Source organism: Pan paniscus, chromosome 1 (genome assembly GCF_029289425.2).
Source record: "Pan paniscus chromosome 1, NHGRI_mPanPan1-v2.0_pri, whole genome shotgun sequence".
NCBI classification, from domain to species: Eukaryota; Metazoa; Chordata; class Mammalia; order Primates; family Hominidae; genus Pan; species Pan paniscus.
The window spans coordinates 108,398,044-108,424,127 of NC_073249.2; the positions used below are offsets into that span (position 1 = coordinate 108,398,044).

Sequence of the window (26,084 nt, forward strand, 5' to 3'; positions counted from 1 at the left end):
CAACAGTAACATCTTGCAAAACGGAGGTACAATGTTACAAATTGGATATTGACATTGATACAGTTAAGATACAGAACATTTCCACCACCACAAGGATCGCTCTGTTGTCCTTCATGGTCACACCCACTGGTTCGTGTCCCTATCCCCTCTTTTACCCTAGGCAACCACTAATTTGTTGTCCATTCCTATAATTTTGTCATTTCAAGAATGTTATGTAAATGGAATTATATAGTATGTAACCTTTTCAGACTGACTTTTTTCACTCAGCATAATTATGTAGAGATTTGTCTAGGTTGTTGCATGTATCAATACGCTGGGTTTTTTTTTATTGCTGAGTAGAATGTATGGTATGAATGTACCATAGTTTGTTTAATCATTCACTCATTAAAGGATATGTGGGTTGTTCCCAGTGATTGGCTAGTATGAATACAGCTGCTATAAAGTTTAGTGTATAGGTTTTTGAGTTAAATATTAGTCTTAATTTCTCTGAGATAAATGTCTAATAGTACAATTGCTGGGTTGTATGGTAGTTACATGTTTAGTTTTTAAAGAAGCTGCCAAAATATTTTTCAGAGTAGCTGTATTGTTTTACCTTCCCATGAGCAAGGTATGAATAATCCAGTTTTTCCACGTCTTTGTCAGGACTTCGTAGCATAACCATTTTTCATTTTAGTCATTTTGACGGGTATGTAGTGCTATCTCATTGTGGTTTTAATTTGCATTTTCCTAATGGCTAACAATGTTGAGCATTTTTTAATGTGCTGATTTGCCATGTGTATGTTCTCTACTATGAAATGCCTGTTCACATCTTTTGCTCATTTTTAAACTGGATTGCTTTTTGGCTGTTGAATTTTGAGAGTTTTTTTAAATACCAGTCCTTTTTCAGATTATGGTTTACAAGCATTTTTTTTACTCTGTATGTGTGTTATTTCATCTTCTTTTTTTATTTGACAAATAATAATTGTACATATCCATAGGGTAGACAGTGATGTTTTGATTCATATAATGTATAGTGATCAGATCAGGGTAATTAGCATACCTGTCATTTCAAATATTTATCACTTTTTTGTGTTGAGAACATTCAATATCCTAATCATTTCATCTTCTTAATAGGATCTTTCACAGAACAAAAATTTTCAATTTTGATGAAGTCCAGTTGATCACTTTTTTCATTCATGGATTGTACTTTTGATGTTAAGTCCAAGAACTCTTTGTCTAGCCGCAGATCCTGAATTCTCCTATTTTTTCTAAAAATTTTATAGTTTTTCATTTTACATTTAAGTTCGTGATTCACTTTGATAAAATTTAAGATAGGTTGAGGTTCCTTTTTCTTTTTTTGCCAATAGATGTCCGACTGTTCCAATATTTTTTGGTGAAAAGGCTGTCTTTCATCCATTCAATTGCTTTTGTACCTTTGTCAAAAATCAGTTGGCATATTCATGTGGGTCTCTTTGTGGTTTCTCGATTCTGTTCCATTGCTCTATATGTCTGTTCGTCTGCCAACACCACATAGTCTTGACTGCAGTAGCTAGGATCAAGTATATCTGAAAGCAGGTAGATTATCTCTTTTCACTTTATTCTTTATTTTTCTAAATTGTTTTAACTATCCTAGTCCTTTAGCATTTTTGTATAAACTTCAGAATAATCTTGTTTATACACACAAAAAAAATATTCCTAGAATTTTGATAGGAATTGCATTCAATCTGTGTATAAACTTGGGGAGAGTGACATATTTAGTATGTTGAGTCTTCCAATTCATGAATATGGTATGTCTCCATTTATTTGATCTTCTTTGGTTTCTTTCATCAGCATTGCATAGTTTTCAGCCTACAAGTCTGGCACACATTTTGTTAGATTTATATCTAATCAGTTAAATTATTTCAGCTACTGTAAATTGTATTGTATTTTTAATTTTCATGTCCATGTGTTTATTGCAAGTATATAGATATACAATTAATTTGTTAATGTTAATGCTAAACTCACTTATTAGTTCTAAGAGGTTTTTGTTTTGTAGATTCCTTGGGATTTTTCTAGGTAGACAATTTTGTCACCTGCTAATAATTTCTTCCTTTTTCTGCATGCCATTTTATTTCTTTATGTTTTCTTACTGCACTGGTGAGAACTTCTAGCACTATTTTGAATAAGAGTGATAAGAATGTCTTGTTTTCTTAAATTTTTTGTTTGTTTCCCATTCTTAGAGGTTTGTTCATTTTTCCTTTCAGTTCTATCAGTTTTTGCTTTTTGTACTTTGCAGTTCTATTGTTTGGTCCAGACACATTTAGGATTTATTGTCTTCTTGATGGTTTGACCCTGGATCTGTTTGGCTCTATAACTCATACTATAAATCCCTCTACTTTCTTTTCTATGTTTGTTTCTTTCATATCTTCTTCATTTTTATGTCTTCCTTTCATTGTTCCTAGAATCTATGTCTTCTCCTTCAGAGTTCCTCTTCTGAATATCTTGAGGTTTTTCTTTGCATATTTATTCTTCCCTCCCAGACCTTTTCATCTGTTCCCAGCCTCTTTCTTTCTCTCTGGCTTCTAACCGTTTCCCTTCTTCGAAGAGCAAGGATTGTGAGCAGAAGCACCAAGAGCAGCTCCGAGGAATACCTCTGGTGGTTGGGGACTGAGGGGTGGGAGTGGAATGGCAGGTAACAAATAAGCCTACCCCCACCCCCACCCCTCATTCAGCTTTCTCTTATTTCTTTTATTTTGGCTGTAACTAGGCAACACTTAGGATGAAAGGCATCATCAGTGTTTATGTATGACTCATCTTGAGATTTTCTGCAGTGCCTAAACAAAAAACTTTTCTGCAAGTCACTTGGCTTCACTCTATTGCATTTAATCTGTTAGACAAGGCCATTTTTTAATGACTTTTCTGGTTTCCAGCATAAGCCCCTGTGTTCTATTTCGTGCTGTCAAAATCTTAAGTTAAATGTTCCCTTGTATATCACTCAGAGTCAGTAATGATGGGACCTAATGGCTTTGTGGTATAGTAAGTTTCCTTACTCCTAGTACGTGAGCCTCTGACAGTGGTTCTTAAACTTCAGTGTGCATAAGAATCACCCAGGGACTGAAGTGGGGCTTCCTGGGCCTCAGCACAATACAGTAGAAAATAGACCTGGGTGGGGCTCAGGAATCTACGTTTTTATAAACCACACTACCACACCCCATTATTCTAATACAGCAGATCTCAAGCCAGACTCTGAAAAACACTGCTATAAATGGTTGTCAGCACATCCAAAGTGATATGACACAGTGCTCTTCTAACTGCTGGGCTCTTTAAGCCCCTGTCTCTACCTTTGGCATAGGAGAGATGTATTAATAATAGTAAGAATAACCAATGACATAAAATAAGAAGTTAACTCTGAGAATTAAACAGAGAACTTAACTCTGATCTCTCCTAGGTATGCACTACCATGTTTTATTTGGTTTTAGGTAGATCCAAATGTGTGCCTCTCGTAGGCATGTAAAGCATGGCCTTCTGGTTATCTTATGGATATTTATATGTGATTTTTGAAGATCTATGAGTGGGAGGTGCTATCTCAAATGAACTCGATTCTTTTTTCCTGATTCCCTGGTTAACTAATTACAGCCAATCACTGTCCTGTGCCATAGATGGAGAGACAGAGCAGGCAATAACACATGGGCCAGGATCCCATGCCTAACTGAGACTTTCCCACCTCCTCTTTGGCACCCTTAGGCAATATTCCTCCAGAATTCCCATCACTCTTGCCTCCCATGCTGATAAGACCCAAAACTTGCCCACTGGAGTTCTGTGATCACTGCCGTCAGTCCTAGCAAGTCTCCTTCATGGGAGCCAAGGGTGCCAGGTAGGTGACTCCTGACATGGCAGCCAGGAGCCTCTGCTGGGCCAGTGGGGCAGGCAGGAGTCTGTCTACCTCTCACATTTGGCTTGACCTTGCCTCCACCTTTGCTTTGGCCCTAAATCTGCAGCTCACACGTTCCCTTCTCTCCTGCAGCCTAGTCTCACTGCATTCTCAGGTTGCTACCAGTCCTGGCCACCCTTGGCTGCAGAGCGCAGTTCCAGGTTCATCTTTCACCCCTTTTTCCTCTCTGGAACTCAAAAAGCCCCTCACAAGGGCACAGTACTCTGGCACTTATTGTGTAATCATTAGAGTTGTGTATAGTCTCTACATTGTGACTCTTTCCTCCATAAGAAGAAGGAGCCTGTTTTGTGCTTCTTTTGTATCTTGCAGTTTCTTGGAGACACTCAGCATACTTGTGGATGAATGGGTGGATTGGTCCAAGTACTTCACAAGTTCAAGGGCCTTGTGAGCCAAGGAGTTAGAAGCAATTGCCATCAAATACAGTGACAAAGAGTTACATATGTGAGAAAAAGAGGTAGAGTCAATATATCTCCTAAATTCCCAGAAAACTAGTACAGACTTTTCAGATAGGATTGCAATTTTCTCCTGTTGACATACAACTGTTTCTCTGCTGGTTTTGTTTGTTTGGTTAGTTACCTCCCAGGTAGTCCATCCTAGTGAATGGGGTTGTCTCTTAACGGTTGGTTATATGCAGCCTCTGGGCATTGGTCAGTGCTCATTCTTTCTAGAAACATTAGGATTTGCTTTAACCATTGCTGATTCTTTTAAGTACAAAAAAATATTTTTTAAAAGTTCTTTTAAGGTCCTTAAGGTTTTGTTCTGTTTTGTTTTGGGATTTGGTCTCACTCCTTTGCCCAGGCTGCAGTGCAGTGGCACAATCACGGCTCACTGAAGCCTTGACCTCCCAGATTGAAGCAATCCTCCCACCTCAGTCCCCTGAGTAGCTGGGACTACAGGCCTGCACCACCACACTTGGCTAATTGTCTAAGTTTTGTCGAGACAGGGTCTTGCTTTGTTGCCAGGGCTAGTCTTGAGCTCCTGGGCTCAATAATCCTCCCACTTTGGCCTCCCAAAATGTTGGGATTACAGCCATGAGCCACCGCGCCCAGCCTAAAAATTCTATTTAAATAATATGCATAATTCAATAGGAAAGAAGTGGATATTTATAATATAGCTTTACTCTTGTTAAAAGATTGTATCCTGTAGGTATATATCGCACCACTGTTACCCTGTAATGACAGGGTGGATCCAAGTAGATCTCATCTTCGAATGAATAAATGACTCATGGATACTATGTCCCAATTGTTAAGTGCACAGGGCTTGGAATCAGAGACCCGGATTTTTGACTTGTCCACAAGCCTGTGCTGTGACTCCAGTGTAAAAAGTGGACAATACCAATATCTATTCAATGGGACTGTTTTGATGATTAACTGAAATAATGCATGTAAAGTGCTTGGCACAGTTCTTGGCATGCAGTAAGTGCTTAGTAAACATTAGATTTTCTTCTTAATATTATGACAGCTGGCTAGGGTTCTGCATTTTGTGCCAATTCAAAAATGCCATAGTGTAAAGTGTTATAATGGAAAGAGAACGATTATTAATTGAGAAACTACTGTGTTAACAAAAATGTGTAAGACACATGTCAGCTCCAAGGACCTTGTGATTTAAGGAGGTAGGAAATTCATTTAAAAAAACAGCTCTAGGGCCGGGCACGGTGGCTCACGCCTGTAATCCCAGCACTTTGGGAGGCCGAGGCAGGCGGATCACAAGGTCAGGAGATAGAGACCATCCTGGCTAACACGGTGAAACACCATCTCTGCTAAAAAAATACAAAAGAATTAGCCGGGCGTGGTGGCAGGAGCCTGTAGTCCCAGCTACTCGGGAGGCTGAGGTAGGAGAATGGTGTGAACCCTGGAGGTGGAGCTTGCAGTGAGCCGAGATTGCGCCACTGCACTCCAGCCTGGGCAACAGAGTGAGACTCCGCTTAAAAAAAAAAATAGCTCTAGGTGCTACAGGAATAGGACAAAAAAATAAGAGCTGTGGAGACTTAGAGAGTTTGTGGGCTGGGAGGTCAAATCCTGCAGAGCCCAGTGGGCTGTGATGAATACTGTGGATTAAATTTCCATGCACTCAGGATGAACCTAAATCCCTAACATGGCCAAGAATGTCCTGCACTCTTTGTCCCACCTGTCTTTCCAGCCTCATCTGGGGTCACTCTATTTCTTACTTAATACAATTGTCTTCAGCTCCTCAAAACATCAAGCTTATTCCTGGCTCAGGTGTTTGCACAGGATCACCTCCTTCAGCTGTCCTCTCAAGCCCTAGGCCAGTTGAAGCTTCAGCTTCTTGCAGGGATACCTTGTTCTAATTCACACAAAGCCACCAACACATACTCTGCTTCTACACACACCCCTCACTCCAAATAGAATTCCTTTTCCCCAACTGTTTGCTGGTTTCTACTTTCCTTGAAGTCTACATTTAAACGTCAGTTCCTCAAAAGGCATTCCCTGACTCCCAATCTCAATTTTTCCCTTTTTACCCTTGATCATCACACCCCATGCTTTTCCTTTGCAACCATTTCACAGTTGCAAGTGCACATTAATTTATATGATTCTTTGTCTAGCAATTGTCCATGCTGTAGCCTGTAAGCTCTATGTCCATGTCTGTTTTTCTCCCATGCTATCTCCAGCACCTAGCATAATACCTGAAGAGATTAGATCTCAAAAATAAAAAATAAAAACAAATAAAATAGTAGTTTCTTCAGTAAATGAATGAATGAAGAGGGAGGCTGTTTAGAAAAGGGGAGGCCAGCTAGAACTTGGAGGAGGAGTGTGTGGATAGGCGGAAGGGGCTGCAAGGGCATCCCAGGAGGAAGAAATGGTATAAGAAAAGGTTTGCAGGTGGGAATGTGCAGGGGTGTGCAGGAGAACAGGCTGACCTGCTTGAACAGTGGGCTTATTTGGGGTGCTGAAAGAAGTCCTGTGTTAAAATCACATTAGAAAAAAAGGGTGAAGGACTTAACTACTAGGACTTGAAGCTCTGATTTGGGGATCGTCTGAGTAGAAGAGTAATATGACTAAGTTGTGTTTGGCAAGAGTGGATCTGAGTGCATACAGCAGACAGAAAGGAGAGTGGAAAGGAAAGGCCACCAGTTGGGAGGCTGATGTCCTAGTCTGTGTGAGAGATGTCTCTGATCTCAGACCAAGACAGTGTCAGTGGGAGAAAAAGTGACACGTGCAGGTGGTGCTACAAGTTGAGAATCAGTCAGACCTGGTAAGTCTTCCTTGGTTTTGGAGAGAAAAGGGAGAGAGATCAAAGAAGAGGGAGGAGGCAAAATAGTTTGAGGGTCTCCCATGAGGAAACGAAGTGCAGGACACACAGTGATGGCAGGAGGGCATGACAGAACTGGGGAAGCTTCTCAGCATGGATTCAGACCCAGAGAGTTCACAGTCACGGCAGTCCAGCCCAGACCCGGAGGTGCTGATCTAGGGCTCAGGGGAGAGGTCCCGCGTGAGAGGTCAAGGCTTGAGGACAGGTGACATCTTTGGGAGATGAGTATGAGAGAAAGCCACAGGGTCAAGGGCTGGCTGTCTCAGAAGGAAGAGAAAGAAGCCTACCCTGGAGGCAAAGCGGAGCTATGGGAGAAGTGCGGGGAGAGAAAGGATCCTGGTGTAGTGACTCCAGAGTCACAAAGGAGCGGGTGGTCATATCAAATGTTGCAGGGAGTCAAGGAGGGGTAGGACCCCCATGAGGCCTCTCATCTCAGGACTGGTAAGTCACGGGTGACCTTTTAGAGAAGAGCTGAGACAGAAGCCAAAGCACTGGGAGTTAAACTGCTGGGTGGGTGGCAAGGACATGTTAGAGCAGGTGTGGCTCGCTTATTCAAGGTGTCACACAGAAGCGAGAGGGGCGCCCTGTGCTGCGTGACTGCCCCTGGGGCTCCCAGGGCAGCACATCCAATACCTCCATAAAGACCCCACCCAATCCAGTCTCTTCATAGGACTTACCAGCTCTAACCCAGGGAAAGACAAGAAGAAAGTTACATTTGTACCATTTCCCAAGAACTGTCTTTGTAGAGGAGAAAGACTAATTTACTACACAGTCAGAGGGAAGGTGGGGAGGTGGAGGGTCATAAAGAAAAAGGAGGTGGTTGCTTGTTGAAGGGAGGTGGGTGGGGATTACTTTCTGCAGGGCCAAGAATCTGAAAAAAAAGTTGAGCCTCGGGGAAAATGTCACAGATCTCTGCTCCAAGTGAATGTCCCTCAGACCAGTCATTAAAAACACCCTGGCTGTAACCCTGCTCTTTTCATGTAAGCCAAGAGCCAAACGGCTGTTTGTACCCACTGTCCCTCATGCCATCTGGCAACATGTCAAGCAATTCAACAACTGTGTGTCCTTCCCTGAAACCAGAGAGCTGACGTTTCTCTCCAGTAATCTCCTGTCACTTTCTGCCGCCCTCAAAGTAGGCCTGAGCTATGTATAGCTGGGCAGTTGGCATGTGATGTGTTCACGAAGGAGGCTGGCTCAATGAAGGGACAGCTATTTTATGGGATTCAAGCGAGTATCGGGGGCCTCTTTAGGGCTGGAATAGGTGGCCTCTGAAAGAGCCTTCGGGGAGAGAGAGGCTGTTGATTGTTTTTATTGGCATTTTGGACTATCACGTTGGTCAATGCCAAGGAAAAGACCCAAGGGAAGATGCTATGTATTTTTTCCACCCTACAATTCTGAGAGGCTATATAACAACAACAATTTTTTAAAAAAGCACTTACTGGGTGTTTACTATATGCCAGCTATTGCTCCAACTGCCTTACAAGAATTATCTTATTGAATCTCTACAAAACCCTCATGAGGTAGAGGCTTGCAGATGAGAAAATAGAGGCACAGAGTGGTTAACCAACTTGCCTGGGGACACACAGAGCTTAAGTGACCCAGCTAGGATCTCAACCCTGACACTCTGGCTCCAGAGCCCAAACTTTCATCTGTTACCTTTTGTTCCTATACCTGGACCTCTGAGGGACCTGGGCCCAAATCCTGGCTTTGCAACTTACCAGCTGTGAGACTCTGGGCAAGTCACAACTTAACTGATCTTCAATTTCCTTATGAGATCCAATCTCACAGGAGTATCATGTATACAAGGACGTAGTGAAAGTTCCCTACCAATTAACTACAGGGCAAACCCCACTACACTAAGTCAGTGGTTTTAGAACCTGGGTGCACATCGGCATTCCCTGGAGGGTCAGCCAGTAAGAAGAGATTGCTGGGCCCACCCCAGAGTTTCTGATTCAGCAGGTCTGGGATGGGACCCAAGAATTTGCATTTCTGCCAGGGTCCCAGGTGCTGCTGAGGCTGCCGGTCTTGGGCCCACACATTGAGAGCTGTGGCTCTTCCAGTCTCTAACACAAAATCACAATCTTTTATTGCGTAGCATTTTGCCATGTCCAAACTGACAGAATGAGGGAAGCTGTCCCTGAAGGCCAGGTTTGTTTTGTTTTATCTAAAAATATTATTGCAATGGAATTTTTAAACAGTGAATTTGACTGACGTGGGGCAAGGCCATGCCCTTTACCAATTTTTCTCAACAGAATTCTGTGCCCCAGAGCCTGTGAAAATGCAGTCTGGAAGCCCAGGCCCTGACCTCCTCTGGTAGTCCCTCCCTCAAACTCTCCTTGGGAAAAAGTTTCACATGCTACTTAGTGCTTTCTGGAGCCAGAGAGATCATCCCTTTTTAAACTAACCTTCAGAGGAGGTTGGTATACCTCATTTTAAAAAGGGGGTGGGGTGCTTCCTCTCATGGAGAGGCCTCATGAATGTAAAATAATGACTGAATGAAGAGATCCTTGACTTATTGCTTCCACAGTGCAATAAGCAGAAGAGGAACCTGTTCCTGCTTGGCTGAACTTTCTGAAATGTCTGACTAGTGTTTATTTTGATAGCATCTGCTAATGACAGCAAATGCCATGGATAACTAACTTGAGTGGAGAGTGGGAGTTTTCAATGCGCTTTCACATACACAATGATTTCAGGAGCAGCCCTTCACTGAGCACCAAGCGTGTGCCCATCACTTCACACATGTTACCTGTTTTGTCTTATTAAAACCTCTATGAGGAGAGTACTGTGGCTTAGATTTTATAAAGGAAGCACTCAGCCTTGAGGAGCTAAGTGACCTGCCTGCAGTCACACAGCTAGTGCAAGGACTCAATCCCAGCTGGCTCTAACTCCAAAGCCTGTGCATCTCACACTGCTAGGTGCTACTGCCAATAGTCGTTTATGTGTTGCATTGTTGCATTCACTTCTTCTTCTGTGTCTGGAGGATGCTTCACTCCCTTCATAAATCAGAGGTGTGTGGTTGGGCTAACAGTTAGATATCCAAGGCCAGAGTAATTGTGTGTGTTGTATAGGTAGAAGCAGGTGAGCATGTGAGGGAGTACCTGTTGGCTCTCCTGGACACCCAGCTCATGGCAGATGGTGAGGAGAGGCCTGTCTGGCTTGGGGCACCTGGGCAGCAGGTGGGAGCTCCTGGAACTGGCACTCTGGGCACACAGAAGCGGCTCTGGCTTGCCTAGCCCATCACATTGCAAGATGCTGTACTGGCCCCTTTCCTGCATGGCTGTCCAAACAGAAACAGCTTATCTGGATAATTCTGGCCTACCACATCCAGTTTATAAAAAGGGAAGCCTTAGAGGCTTCTTTGAACAGGCTCAGTTCTTCAGGGGGCTGACTTTCTGGGAGGAACAAGTCATTTTGAATGCGCACTAAAGCTAAGCTGACAATTATGCAAAAATACTCCGCACCAACCTGTAAAGCTCAAACTGCCACAGAGTAGGGCTGCTGAGTAAAGAAAAATCTTGTGATTTGGAATCAGATTTTATTTCTTACTTTTAATTTTACTGCCTTATATCATAATAGCCCTTATAATATTTCTGCAGTGGTGACTTTCACGGTATCTCACGTCCCCATTTTAAAATTTATAACTTTGGGGGCTGGGCATGGTGGCATGTGCCTGTAATCCCAGCACTTTGGGAGGCTGAGGCAGGCAGATCACCTGAGGTCAGGAGTTCAAGACCAGCCCAGCCAACATGACGAAACCCCGTATCTGCTAAAAATACAAAAATTAGCTGGGCAGGGTGGCACACGCCTGTAGTCTCAGCTACTCAGGAGGCTGAGGCAGAAGAATCGCTTGAACCCGGGAGGCAGAGGTTGCAGTGAGCCAAGATTGTGCCACCGCACTCCAGCCGGGGAGCCTGGGTGACAGAGCGAGACTCTGTCTCTAAATAAATAAATAAATAAATAAAAACTTATACCTTTGGGAGGAGGTCTACCTCAGGAATGTTATGAATAGGTGTCCTATTTGGGCTTGCGCTATACCGGGGGCTTTGGAGATAGGAGTAGTGAGAAAAGGTTCCAATAGTCTAAAAACTTCTGAATCAACAATGTATTTTCCAGTTCGTGAAACCTTTATTTCCTTATAATTCCATAGGTGAAAGGAAACATTTAACTGTAATCAACTCAATCCATGCTTTTACAACTAGCATTTCTGTTCTTTTACCGTCTCACTCCAAGGATCCCCTGTATTACCGATATGTGCCCAGCAACCCTCCACACAGAATTCAACAGCACTTGGGATTCACAGAGAACTACGATTTAAAAGTGAGCACCTCCTGAGAGAGTATGGGCTCTATGAGAGGCTTTGTTCTCCAAGCCAAACCAAAATAAGTCTGACCTCATCCAATTTTTCAGAGTGGAGCAGGTGTGAATTTGGAGATTGCCATTTTTGGGCAGTGAACAGTTGGAAAAAAATACCTGAATCCTGTGTGTGTTGCTATTCCCTGCCCAGCGTTTCCACGCAGCTCCATCTGCAGATTCACTCAACTCCAGCAACTTCATTTTGCCTTCCTCTCTTGGGGTTTGGAAATGCAACCACCACTGGGATATTTGCCAGTGCTAAATAGGTTTAGAACAAGGGTCAGCCTTATAAAGCTTGGAGGCTTCTGCCCACGTGCATATATATTTTGGGCTAAGAATCCCATGGCTTAAAAAAATCAATTTTACCCATATTTTGGTGGGATTAAGCAAGGGTAACAAACAGGTTCCTGAATCTGGCAAATTCAACCTCTTTACAATTGTACTCAATACTTTAAAAAATTTAACTTAATTTTAAAAAGAGTTCAAGGAGAAGTATATTTTCAGTATAAGCAATTTATTTCTAATTCTTGACCTTTCCCTTCTTCCCCTCTCCATCCATCCATCCAGCAAACATTTATTAAATTCCAAGTGCCAAGCAACAGCCCATTGGCTCGCACTAGTCATTTAGGTTCAACACATAGTCTAGTTGCACAATTTAATGCAGCTCAAGTGTGAGTGAAAATCCAGAGTACAAACTAAAGACGTCTGTCCCTTCATAAGTTGGCACTGCTTACAAACATGAAGCAATCCCTTTCAGCTGCTCCTTGGCATACTGGAAGGGACATGTCATTTGAAACCAAATAGGTTTGGGTTCAAACCCTGCTTCACAATCTAATGTTTTATAGCTTTGTGACTTCAGGCAATTTTTACTTAACTCTCTGGCTAATTTCTCTGTCTGTAATATTGTAAGAATTAAATAAAATAACATATGTAAAGCCCCATATTGACATGGTTTATGGTAAGTTCATAATATGTGCTTCTCCCTTCTCCTCCTTCCTCTTCTCTTCATTCAACATTCATTTGACAAATGCTGTTGAATACCTACTGAGTCAGGCACTGGTTTAGGTGCTGGGGCATAGCAATGAGTAGAACAAAGTCCCTGCCTTTGTGAATGTCACATTCTATAGCAGGTGCTGTAGTTTGGACGTTTTTCCCTCCAAATCTCACATTAAAATTTGATCCCCAATGTTGGAGGTGGGGCCTAATGGGAGGTCTTGGGGTCATGGAGGTGAATCCCTTATGAATAGATTAATGTCCTCCGTGGGTGGGGCAGTGACTGAGTGAGTTCTCACTCTATTAGTTCCTGCTAGAGTTCCTCTGAGAGTTGGTTGTTAAAAAGAGCCTTGCACCTTTTCTCTCTCTCTCGCTTCCTCTGGTGCTGTGTGATCTCTGCACACATCAGCTCCTTTTCACCTTCTGCCATGAGTGGAAGCAGCCTGTGGCCCTAGCCAGATCCAGATACCCAATCTTCAACTTTTTCAGACATCAGAATTGTGAGCCAAATAAACCTTTTATTCTTTATAAATTACCTAGTCTTAGGTATTCTTTTATAGCAACACAAATGTACTGAAAGAAGGGGTGTCAGACCATATGCAATATGTCAGCCCAGTACTATGTAGAAAAAGCATAGAGGAGGGTAGAGAAGGTAAAATGAGTGCATGGAAAGTGTGATTTACATAGGTTGTCAGGGAGATAACTTCTTTGATAAGGTGATATTTAAGCATAGACCTAAAGGAAGTGAGTTCTTATCATCAATAAAAGAGGAACATTTCCCTAGACACTGGGGCCATTCTATCTGCATCTTTGTAAGTGCTATGATTTGGGTGTGGTTTGTCCCCATCAAAACTCGTGTTGAAATTTTATTCCCAATATGGTAGTGTTCAGCGGTAGGGTCTAGTCAGAGGTGTTTGGGTTATGTGGGTGGGCCCCTTATAAACAGATGAATAGATGAATGCCCTCATTCAAGGGTAAGTGAGTTTTAATGGGAACAAATTAGTTTCTGAGGGAACAGGTTGTTTAAAAGGGTCTGACTTCCTTGGCTTCTCTGTCTTTCTTTCTCTCTCATCACATGATTTCCTTGCCCACTCCTCTATTGCTTTCTGCTTTCTGCCATGAGTTGAAGCAGCACGAGGCCTTCACCAGATGCAGCTGCCAATTTTGAACTTTCCAGCCACTAGAATCATGAGCCAAGTAAACCTCTTTTTATAGATGACCCAGCCTCAGGTATTCTGTTATAGCAACACTAAGCAGACTTAGACAGTAAGTAAGATGAATATTTCATGAATAAATGAAAGAATTAATATTTCTATTCAGGTGTTCACTAGACTTAGTTTTATATTACAAAATACTCACCAGTTTTCTCTGAGAAGCTTTCCCATGGTTTCCATTAAACATCATAACATCTTAATATCCCACTTCCATCTACCTTCAGGGTTCTTAGATTTGCCATCTCTTTTGGGGAAAGGGCTAATGTGCCACAGCAACCAAATAGATGCATGTCTTCTCTTTCTGAAGGTCAACTCTGAACCCTGACCTGAGGATAGTTAGAAGGCCACCTTCTGAGTTGGTCTTTAAAAGCCAGGCAATTCAACTGGAAAGATCTCAAATAGGGTAAGACTTCTCAAGTCCCAGATCATTTCCTTCTAAGGAGGTCCAAAGGATTAGTCACTGATTGTGTGAGTGATGGGTCAGTGGGAGAACCCCAGGAGGCCTGGCTGGGTCCCAAATCAGATATGAATCCCTGCACCCCTAGAACCAACTTAACATCCTAGCGACTCTCCAAATTAGAGCTATACTGACAGTTCCAACACCATTCTGAAGAATGAATAATCCAAAGGTCAAACAGGTAACAACATGATTCTGGTCATCTGGAAAACTTTCCCAACCCAATAGACTGTTGCAGTGCTTTGCAAACTTTAATGTGCCTACAAACGACACAGGGATCTCATTTAAATGCTAAGTTTGATTCTGAGATAGGGCCTGAGATTCTTTGTTTTTAACAGGGTCCAAGTGATGCCATTTGCTACTGGTCTGGGGTCCGCCTTTTTATTTAGATGAGGTCTCACTATGTTGCTCAAGCTGGAGTGCAGTATCTACTCACAGGTGCAAACATAACACACTGCAGCCTCAAACTCCTGGCCTAAAGCAATCCTCTAGTCTCAGCCTCCGAAGTAGCTGGGCTGCTCTCAGCCTTGGGGTCCACATTTTAAGCATCAGGTTTCAAGTGGCCTTCAAACTTGGCTGCATCTTAACAGCACTCAGAAAGCTTTTAAAAATTGTAGCATCTGGATATCAGCCTTTACCCAGTGACCAATTAAACCAGCACCTGTGGGGATAAGACCCAGGAATCGGTATTTTTAAAAACTCCTTATGTGGTTCTAATATGTGGCCAAAGTTGAGAACTACTACAATCGACTAAGAACACGTGTAAAAGTTCAAGTGACTAGTGAAGGAAATTCACATTGATAAGCACCCACTATACTTCAAGCACTCAATTAGTCATTCTATTAATACATAGATGAATTTCTTCAGTAGTAACAGATGTAACAAAAATAATAAAACCTGACTCTTTTATACCTTCTTATAATTTTATAAGAAATTCTTATTCACCTGTTTTCATTTAATTCTCCTAATTCATGGAGGTAGGAGCTAATGGTTGATTTTATAGATGATTTTACACATAGATTTCGTAGGTCAGTGTAAAGAGGTGAATCTGTGTGACTTGCTCAGGATAGTGGGTAAATAGAAGAGAAGTTCAGGTGCTCGGCTCTCAGTTTTCCCAAGCACTGCTACCTCATCTGAGGTTGGACATAGAAAAATGGTGGTATACCAGCCTGGCCAACATGGTGAAACCCTGTCTCTACTAAAAATACAAAAATTAGCCGGGCATGATGGTGGGCACCTGTAATCCCAACAACTCAGGAGGCTGAGGCAGAAGAATTGCTTGAACCCGGAAGGAGGAGGTTGCAGTGAGCTGAGATTGCACCACTGCACTCCAGCCTGGGCAACAGAATAAGACTCAGTCAAAAAAAAAAAAAAGAAGAAGAAGGAGAAGGAGGAGAAGGAGAAGGAGAAAGAGAAGGAGAAGGAGAAGGAGAAGGAGAGGGAGAGGGAGAGGGAGAAGGAGAAGGAGAAGAAGGAGATGGAGAAGGAGAGGGAGAGGGAGAGGGAGAAGGAGAAGAAGAAGAAGAAGAAGAAGAAGAAGAAGAAGAAGAAGAAGAAGAAGAAGAAGAAGAAGAAGAAGAAGAAGTAGAAGAAGAAGAAGAAGAAGAAGAGGAAGAAGAGTGTTCATAAAGTGCACATGAGTCTTGTCAATGATGATGCTGGGCACATTGCAAAGCCTGAAGAGGCTACAGTCACTCTCCACTAAAGTTTACTTTTTATTGATATACAGATAGTTTAGGAGACTGAGGCCCGAAGGAAGAAGGAAGCTCAGTCTGTTAGGGGCTCTGGCAGACTGAAAGCAGAAGCATCAGGAGATCCACTAAACAGCTGCAAAACTCAGAGGCCTACATTACACAGGATTATGATTCTTGATCCTGTCATAGATGATGAAACCAGCATCCCTCTCTGCTACAGGGCTTAATAGATAATCTGCACGAGTCATCCTCTAAATATTATTGGAAAGTAACCTATGTTTCAGCACGGGAAAATTGGTTTGCATTTTTAGGTAGTGGTCCTGCCATTTAATACCCAACAAAGCTTACGAGAGATCCCTGGACAGTCACTGTGTGGATGGTAGCAGAGCATCCCAACAGCCTCTATTGGTGAGCTAAAGTGAGACCTTCTTAAGCAGGAAAAGCAGAAGAACTACACCAAGGGTACACCGGGCAGCAGCCTTAGACTTTGAACTCTAGTTGCAGCCTGTTGAAAAACTACAGGACTGGCAGGTAGACCTGGTTCAACTTCCAAGAAGATGTGGCCATTTTTGTGCCAAGACTCCAGATACCCTGCCTGAGGAAGGGACCTATTTCACCCTAAATGAATGAACCAAGCTTTACTGTTCAGAATCTGGAAAGTATTGCTTGTTTCTTATCCATACATTCAATGATACATTCATTTACTCATGCAAAGATTATTGAGTGTCTGTTAATAGCAATGAAAATTTAATAAATGAATGAATATTTCTATTCAGGGATTTACAATACTTGTTTTCATGTTCTGAAACACTCTCTAGCTGCCTGAAAAAATCCCCCATAGCTTTCCTTAATCCAATAAATGCATGTTGGTTACAGGTTAGTCTATTTAGTTGCTATTCCCCCCTCTCCACCCTGCCACCCAAAACACATATACATGGCTAACAGCATCAATTTTAACTACAAAACATGTGAATATAAAATGAAAAGTGCCCAGAGGTCCTAAAACTGAGCTCTGAGGTCCTTGCATGTCTCCTTCCTGTTTTCCTTCTATAGACAATTTAAGTGGCCATAAAATTGTTTCTATGTAAGTGTGAAGCTCACCCGGAAAAAGCTTTTGTCCTTTTCTTGCCTTCTTTTTCAGGTTGGAATGCTGGACTCCTAGCAGTGAAGTGGTGTAGAGGAAAAGATAAAGGTCTTGGAGTTAGGGATAGGATCTGTGTCAAGGTAGAAGGGGAAGAGGAAGGAGTCGATGATTCCTCATCCCAGGCTGGGTGCTAGGCAGAACGGTAATGCCATGTATAGAGGGCTCAGGAACTCACAATGTGGAGGCCATGTTGCTCATGCCTGGCCAGCTGGGGCTCTACCTGTCACGTTGTCATGTGACCAGTGCATTTATTTAGTTGTGTTTTTGAGTCACAAGCAGTTTCTTGATCCTTGCCCAATGTGAAGTTGGCTCAGTTTGCTTTTGTTTTGTTTTGCTTTGCTTTTTGCTTCCCCTATTACAAAGTTTGATTTTAATTCAGGTTGTTTTCATGAGGCTTCTAATCTAGAGGGAAAAATCCAACCCATGTCTCCATGGGGGGAAAGAGTAAGGTAGAAAGGATTAGAAGGAAACTGGAAGCACCTCTCAAAGTAGGTGAGACTGAACCATGACTGAAAATGGGGCAAGGCCTAATTTAATAAATGGCATGGATGAGGTGATTGGACATAGCCGACACAGGCTCAGCAAAGCCTTGAGAGCAGAGGGAATGCCAAACAGGAGTACATCGAGAGCGACCTGTGACCGCTGGCAACTCACTCCTCCTCTCCAGGCCCAGAGAGGAGGAGTGAATAAGCAATAAGAGGAGGAGCAGATCAAACTGGCTGTGAATAAGCAAGATGGCTGCATTTCCAGTCCCCAGCTCCCAAGGCCTGGTTTCCTCAGTTTGTCAACTGATGGGGTTAGCTGTATTGTGTTTAGAATCCTGATGAAATACTGAGTGTGGGCTAAAAGAAGCCAGCATTTGTTAAGTATCTTCTGTGTGCCAGAGCTGTGCTCTTACTGGGCAGCCTCATTCAATCCTCACAACAGCACTGTCATCTCCACCTTGCAAATAAGGAAGCCAGGTCTATCTGATCTGGAAGCCCGTGTTAGAGCATGCCATCTCTCAAGCACTTCAACCTGAGGGAAATGGTGACATTTCTCAACTCAGGTTGAGAAATGAAGGACTTTCTCTGGCAATATTTATAGGACATGATAGGAGCAGTGGCTTGCACAGCAGTTTCAAGGAAAAAGAGGAAGCAGGAAACAAAGCAGCAAGGAGAAACTGAATTACCTGCCCATGTCCTCTGTCTCTGAGTCCTGTAATGCTAATGGAAGTTGGCCACTGTGGTGTGACTAAATTTACTATCTTGGTGGAAGCTGTGAGAGACAGCATGCAAAATTGCAACTCCCTTTATAATTTGTGTTGACACCCCAATAGAAAAATGAGAAAAGGCATAGAAAAATAATTTATGAAAGAAAAAATACATAAATGGCAAAACAATTTTATAGAAAACTTTAGCCAGAAATCAAAGAAATGTTCATTAAAACAACAATGAAAAGCGAAGATTTTTAAAACTCTAAAAATTGTGTCAAGATCCAAATATAGGGTAATTATTTTAAAAATATGTATGATCATACAGTGGAATACTATGCTGGTATTAACATTACTGTTTAATAATATAGAAATACAATATATGGATGTGAAAAAAAGCTGGAAACAAAACTGTATAAATGGTATAATTCCCAATTGAAAAATGTATATTTATGTATAGAAAAAAATACTGGAAAGAAATCTACCAGAACATTATCCATGTTTATTTTGGTGTGATTACTTTTATTGCCTTTTAGTTCTTTTCCACATACTCTGAAATTTCTAAATCAGTATATGCTGCTTTGTTGATGAAGAATACCCAAGCAGGAATCAGAACTGCCAGCTGTTTAAGTCAGGGTTACAGCTATGAAATGAGGGGTTCAGAGCAACCTAGATGACTCCCACAGTTCTTTTGAGCTCTAACATTTCATTCATTCATTCAACAAGCATGTGTAGAACATCTGCATAGAACTATGGATCATATAATGACCCTTGGGCCCTCCAGAGCTGGACTCTGGCCAGATTGGAAAGCAAAGTTTGAGTTTGCTGCCTCCTGGTGTCATATTACTTGCCTTTTTCTTGCTAAGCTGTATAGACCTTATCTTCTCCCCCTTCTCCTCTTCCCCTTGTCAAGCCCTGTTCTCACGACAGAATTCAGACTCAGGGGATGTAAGTAATTGGCAACATCTCAAAGATCTACCTCTCCCAGAGGACCTTGACTAAGTAGGGACAAAAATCTTACCCTAAAGAAATGAGGCCCTCTTGGCCAAATTTTAGGAAAAAGCCAGCAGGTGGAAAAATACTTGAGAGCCATCAGAATATTTGCTGTTTTGCCAGTAAATTCCTACTCATTTCACAAACCAACTCTGGCTCTTCCTCTTTTCTCTACTCTCCCTGAGAAACTTATAAGTTGCTCTGTTGTTACAGCAACCTCCCTGCACTGTAGCTCTTAGTTTGCATGTTTTCTTCCATGTTCAGCTGTGAGCCACTTGAGGGTCTCATTTTCCCCGTATCCACAGCATCTATCCCAGGGCCCCAACAAAAATTAGGTGGCAGATGCATGGCTAATTGAATGGTATTTCAAGTGCCCCTCATCAGGCAGTGACCTCCTCACTCTGTGGATGGAGCTCTTTCTGGCTCTTTTCATTGACATCCCTTAGAGATGCAGACAAAATATACATGACTGGCCACAGTGCCCTTGGAGTTTCTTAGAATGGGGTGGCCCTAGTGTGAGGAGCGAAATCAACTTAATAGGTTGAGATCAATTTTTAAAATGAAATAGAAGAGAACAGGATAAAAATAGAAAAAAAATTTTAACTCCCCAAGTAATAATAATAAGTATAGTTTATATGAAATTTTTGTTTCTGGTGTGTGTGTGTGTCTGTGTGTGTCTGTATATACTGGGTCATAGTCAGTTATGATCAAAAGTGTCAGAAGCCGCCTTAAGCTTCGAGAGGGAAGGGAGCTGCCTCCCCTCCAGCTATTTGCCCGTGGCTGAGACCACACTGCCTGTTGGATGGACACTGGGAACTGCCTCCTCTTTTCCCCCTACCCCCTAACAGCCACAGCCCTGGAAGCTGACAGACTATTTTTCTTAGTGCAAGTGTGGGGTCTAGAGGATTAAGAGGACAAAATAGTTGTTTTGACCATGAAGAAAGTTTAAAGGCATGTTCGCTCTTTCCACTCATGGACTTCCTGGAGCCATTTTTTCCCTTGATGCTGCACCTGACAAGTATCTCAACAAAGGCCCGCCCCCTCCTCAACCTTCACTAATGAAGCCCAGGCCTCCTCCTCAGTTTGGACTTTTGCATGAGCAGCACCTCCAGGCCATGTACTTCTCGGCCATGCTGGTGTACAGCTGGCATCATCAGACCCGGGTCCAGAGGCTGAGCAACTCTGTTTAAGGAAGACTCTTGAAACCATCTTAAACAGGCTACCCAGAAGCCCCTTGGGCGTTTTCGCACTGATTTCAGGAGTAGTACCGTGTAGGTGTTACGTATGACTGCCTTCATCTGTAGTAGCTGTGTGACCTTGGACAACTTAGCCTCTCTGCTTCAGTTTCCCCATCTATAAAATGGAATTGGTAACTGTACCTACTTAATAGAATTATTGTAAGGATTAAACAAGCTAACACATACCAAGTGCTTAGAACAGTCCCTGCACTTAGTAAGCATTTAATAAACATTATTATTATTTAATCATTTCTTAAGCCTGCATGATAGTTATTATTTTTCCATATTTATAGATAAGAAAATGAAGCTCTGAGAAATTACGTAATTTGCCTGTGTCCTGTGCCTAGTAGAGACAAAGCCAGAACTTAAATCCAGATATCCTGATTTCAAGTTCTGTGTTCTTTTTCTCCTAATGATGCCTCACTCCAGCTTTAGCAGCCTGAAGGGCATCAAATTAACTCCTGTGGTGAACTTTTCCTTATCGGTCTCTGCTGGGCCGGCATCCACTGTGAAAAGGGCACTCTTGGATCAAAGGTGTCTGGAGGGATGGTAAGCCCAGGGGAAGTTTCTGTTCATGATTTTGCATAGTCTTTGGGGACAGATATACTTGGGGGAGCTAGAGATAGATAGATGATAGATAGATAGATAGATAGATAGATAGATAGATAGATAGATAGGATGATAGAAAGATATTTCTTTTTTTAAAAAAAATTAGAATCAGAAATGAATGTCCTTGCTTGTACTGGCCACCCAAAGGCATTCTTTTGGAGTTCTAGGCTAACTGGACAGCGATGAGCATATAGGGGAGAATCCTTATGCCTTCAATTAAGTTTTCATAACAATGTCTCTTGATAACTGAGTATGGCAGTTTGAGATGGAGATATAATGTAAGTGTTGGTTTCATGTGCTAAGCAGCAGCTAAGTTCTATGTCTCGTTCTTTTCCAGCCTGTGATTTGCTCATTTCTATAAAATAAAGTCTTAATAACTATCCCTGCTTTCTCTTTTCTTGCAACCCACAGAGAGAACTGAAATTCCACATTCAGCACCCAAGGTTGGAGATATACTTTTGATGTATTTGGGATAGTTTTGCTGGATTTTATTACAGCCAATTTTTCAATTTGAAAAAATTCAAATCCACATGGGTTTTATACGATAATCCTTTAAACTATTTCATCAACCTGAGTTCTCTGATTGTGCTGGTTAATAAACTGTAATTCTCAAATATCCTTTTCACAGGTTTGCGCCTGGGCTAGGCGTGGGGATTGATGAGGCATCTTGGTGCCCACTAGCATTCTTGGCACCCTCAGGCCCTCTTAAAGTGTAAGCCATCTTAAGCTGTCCAGGAGGAGCTGCAGGAATAGTTTCTGGGGCACTCGCAAAGGATTAGAAAATGGGCCCCAGTGCCGGGTTACAAACAGGCAGGCCATGTAATGCGGATAAAATAAGAACTGACTTCAGCTCTGCCCTAAAGTCACACCAAGAACTTTCTGAGAAAAAAAATCACATAAATGAATATGCCGCTCAGAAGATCTGCACACAACTACATTCTGTAATGCTGACTGATGCAAAACAAGAGAGAGGAAAGTCATTTAGTGATATTCTCCGTCTGACCCCCAGAGAGAGGCAAGGTCAAGTAACTCTGGTCTCTCCAGGATCATGGGGAGATTTGAGGGAGCAGAGTGGGCACACTGAATGAAATCCACAAGTAGTCCCTGGATTTCATTTCAGCCAACAGTTTTAACAATAGTTTCTACATTCTATCTGGGAAACAATGGCTGGGACAAGGGCCCTTGAAAAGTCAAGGGGGCCATAAAGACTTTACATCAGACCCATCATAGTGTAGCACGTTTGGTCCTCTTCATTTGAAGAGTTAGGACCCACCCCTCATTGTTCACACATCCCAGCTGTGTGACAAGGGCATCTGATTCACGTGAGGCCAAAATAAAGCAGACTTCAGTATATATTCTCTGCATCCTCGTTCCCATATCCCAACCCCTGGCCAAAGGCATTCCCTCGGCACCTCACTGAGGCAGCGCAGACAGCATGCCCTTTGGTTACTTACCTCAAGCACGATTTCTTTCAGTTGGAACTGTTTTTGCGCGACCTTATCTGAAGACACCGGCTCATGGTAGTAGAGGCAAAGCAAGTCATATTTCTTTAAAACCTGCTTGAAGTTCTTCTCGGAAAGACTTACTACTCGGTCCTTCCCATCATATGTGGGGAAATTAAGCCCCTCTTCTGCCCTGCAAGAGGACAGAAAATAAATCCCCACAATAAACAAGTGAGTTCTCTTCATTTGGGAAAACTTTTGTTTCTCGTTCCCAAATATGCCGTGTGCAGAAGAGAGGACAGAAGACTGTTAGAGGCCTTGTTGAGCCAAGCAGAGAGCAGACAGGCTGATTTTGTCTCTCTTCTTTGCCCTTCCTGGGGCTGAGAAGTGACTCTTCACCTCCTTGGGTCCAGCCAGCTCTGGAATTGTGGGCTCAGGACAAAGAGCAGAGGCACACACACACACACACGCACGCACGCACGCATGAGAGTAGAAAAACAGCCAAGCTAGGGAGGCTGGGAGGCCAAGCCCCAGATACCTTACATAGCTCTGCTCAGCCTCTGTCTCATTAGGAACTCCATTTTTAGGATGCAGTTGTTTCAGGCTAAAAATAAATCATGCAATGAATAAAAAAGTTAGATACGACACTGTAGAGGGATTCGCTGATACAGTCTGTCCGACTGGTGAAGAGGGAAGAGGCAGAAGGAAAAAGACAAGAATGTACACGCATGAAATAAGGAGGCTAGAAAGGTCAAAGAAGAGAAAGAAACTCGAGAGGGAGAGAGATAAGGGACTATGGTGCCAATAAGCAAATGGAGAGTTCAAACATACGGAATGACACTCATACATTACTGAATTGTTAAATCACCCCAGGGTGGTAACTCAGCCTGTCCCCTCACGGTGGTTGTTCATCCTCTGTTCCTCACTGCCACATGGAACAAAATGGAGCCCCGAGGTAGACTTCTTCATGTTCTACTCCTGTCTTTTTCTGCCTTCCCTCCTCTCTTCTTAAAAATCCTCTGCCAGCCACTGGGCGAGGGGTGCAGGGACACCCTGCTGAACCCAGCTGACACCAGAAGAACCTATCCTCATTAAACTAAAATGAAACAAGGTTCACAGTTCAAATCCCTACTCTGCCTTTTAACAGCTAATGAACTTTGGAGGGTCACTTGCCCTCTCTGATTCTCAGTTCCCCTCTATGTAAAGTGGGGCTGATAATAACCATAAAGTTTCAAACACATAGATGAAAAAGCATGGCACAAAATAGGTGCTCAAAAATAGTAGCTATTATACTTACTTCTCGTTGGAGCTGGTGGAACATTGGTTATATAATGGATATTTGTCTGTTTCTAATATGAATGGTTTGTGAACCCTTTCTTGTCCATTTTCTCCTTGAATCCAGTAGGCAATTGGGGCAAAAGGGATCAGGGCTCATCCTACCGCTGAGCTAACAGCAACTTGTCTGAGTTTGCAGCATTTCTAACTGCCGGAGCAAGAATCCAACCCTGCCTCAAAGCTGCTGCTCCTGGTTGTTTTGCCTCTGACTCTGGGTGATTCCCTTGCAGACACCCCTTTTCTTAAGTACCTTCTTGACCATCTCTTCCAGTCCAACCCTAGTCCAGTCATGTCTCTCCACTCTTCAAAGGCATCTAGGGCATTCATGATTCTGACCAAGTTTTTGTTCTCCTTCAGTTATAAATCAGCTTTGGAAAGACAGAGTACTCTGTCATGCACAGCTTCTGCAGGGGCTAGAAGGCAAAGAGAAGATCCGTGGCCTCTCTGAGTAAAGCAAGGCTCCCCTGCAGTCAGACGGCCTTACACTGAGAGTCAGGCTGATAAGGGGTTGTCTTGATGCTACACTCTCATGTGCAGAAAGTTGGGGCCTTGAAGAACCCATCACTAAAACCCTTGACGGTATTCCGTTCTTTCTAATGGTGTAGTCTCTAAGTTTTCAAAAGATAGAGCCAAGAATATCCATTCTAAGGTGCACTTAGCTTTCCAAATCAGTGGCAAGCATGCAAGATCTCTGCTTTCTTTAGGAAATTTAAGGGGAAAAAGATTTCCGAGTGAAACAATGTGTGTCTTGTCTTTTTGAGGTCAGCCTCCCCAGACTGTTCCCAGTTGTCTCGATCTCACTGGGTTACCTTTATTTAGAATTTGCTCCACTTTTCTTAATATGTAAGTAGGTTTTTTTTAACTGTTACTGAAAAATTGGAAGCTATTTAAAGTCAGAGTCTTTTAATTTCCTTCTGACTTATAATTGACAAAACTATAAGGGAAAAGAAATAATTTTTTAAAATTTAGTTTAGCCTTCAACTCTGGTTTACTACAAAAAGCCCGAGCTGTGGAAAGTTCCTGCCCCTAGATCATGGACTCGATTTGGGCCAGGCAGCCCAGCCCTGAGGACACGCAGCCACTGACATATGCTGTGGTGATCAGGTTTCCCCCAAGCATCCACGGTAGATATGAGGTCTACATTCATGCCCCACTCTCAGCAAAAGGTAGGTTTTCATAGTTTACATTTAACGTACCAGGCTTATTTTCTGTCTGCCTTTCATTTTCCTATTTTTGTTTTTCCTCTGTCTTATTGCTCACCAACTTTAATTTTTTTTTTTTTTGAGATGGAGTTTCGCTCTTGTCGCCCAGGCTGGAGTGCAATGGTGCGATCTCGGCTCACCACAATCTCCGCCTACCACAATCTCCGCCTCCCAGGTTCAAGCCATTCTTCTGCCTCAGCCTCCCGAGTAGCTGGGATTACAGGCACGTGCCATCACGCCTGGCTAATTTTGTATTTTTATTAGATATGAGGTTTCTCCATGTTGGTCAGGCTGGTCTTGAACTCCCAATCTCGGGTGATCCGCCTGCCTTAGCCTCCCAAAGTGCTAGGATTACAGGTGTGAGCCACCGGGTCCAGCCAATTCATTTATTTTTTAAACAAAGAATGCTTCACACATTTCCGAGTCAACCTTACGTCCTGCAAATCAGCTGTTCTGTTCCAGCTTTAGCTGCGGCCCAAGCCAATGTGTCATGCACTTCTAGTTTAGGTAGTTGTGCTGAAATGTGTGCATTTTTATGTGCCATTAGTAGGTACTTTTTGTTTTGTTTTTAAACAAGAAGGGGTAGAACAAAACACACAAATCAATACAAATAAATGTTTATTGTTGTCACAATATATGCCGTAGGCCCCTTGTTTTGCTAACCATTTCCAGTCCTTCACTGTGAGTGGCCGCCAACTACAGTCCCTTAATCTAACCTAGCTCATTTACTTTGTTTATTCTTGACAGGTGGCAGAATGATTTTTCTCTCAGACCATTTTATCTACAAAGAGAAACGTATGTGCTCACGCCTCCCTTCGAAGGTCTGCAGGTCTCCATTTGGGCGCCTCTGAGGTGCCTCAGAGAGAAAGAACCGCCCTCAGAAAGGCAGGAGACCTGCGTTCCGCCTGCCTGTGTGATTAGGTCAGGAGCCCTGAGGCTCGGGCCCTAGCACTTCCAATTTGTGAAAGAGGGTTAGAGTCACCAAGCTCCTAAGGCCCCCTTTCTGGCTCTAAGATGTTAAAATCTGTTATAAGATTT

The 26,084-nt window shown here is 42.7% G+C and overlaps 1 protein-coding gene across 1 annotated transcript in view; it reads right to left on the minus strand.

Moving 5' to 3' along the window:
• The window catches only part of CASQ2 (calsequestrin 2), a 73,413-nt gene extending 50,316 nt beyond the window's left edge, over positions 1-23,097 (minus strand). Inside the window, exon 1 of the mRNA XM_003805628.5 lies at positions 22,522-23,097. Within this exon, the coding sequence (XP_003805676.2) occupies positions 22,522-22,755 (234 nt within the window). The 5' untranslated portion in view covers positions 22,756-23,097. The remainder of the gene's footprint in view (positions 1-22,521) is intronic.
• Between the last annotated feature and the right edge of the window lie 2,987 nt (positions 23,098-26,084).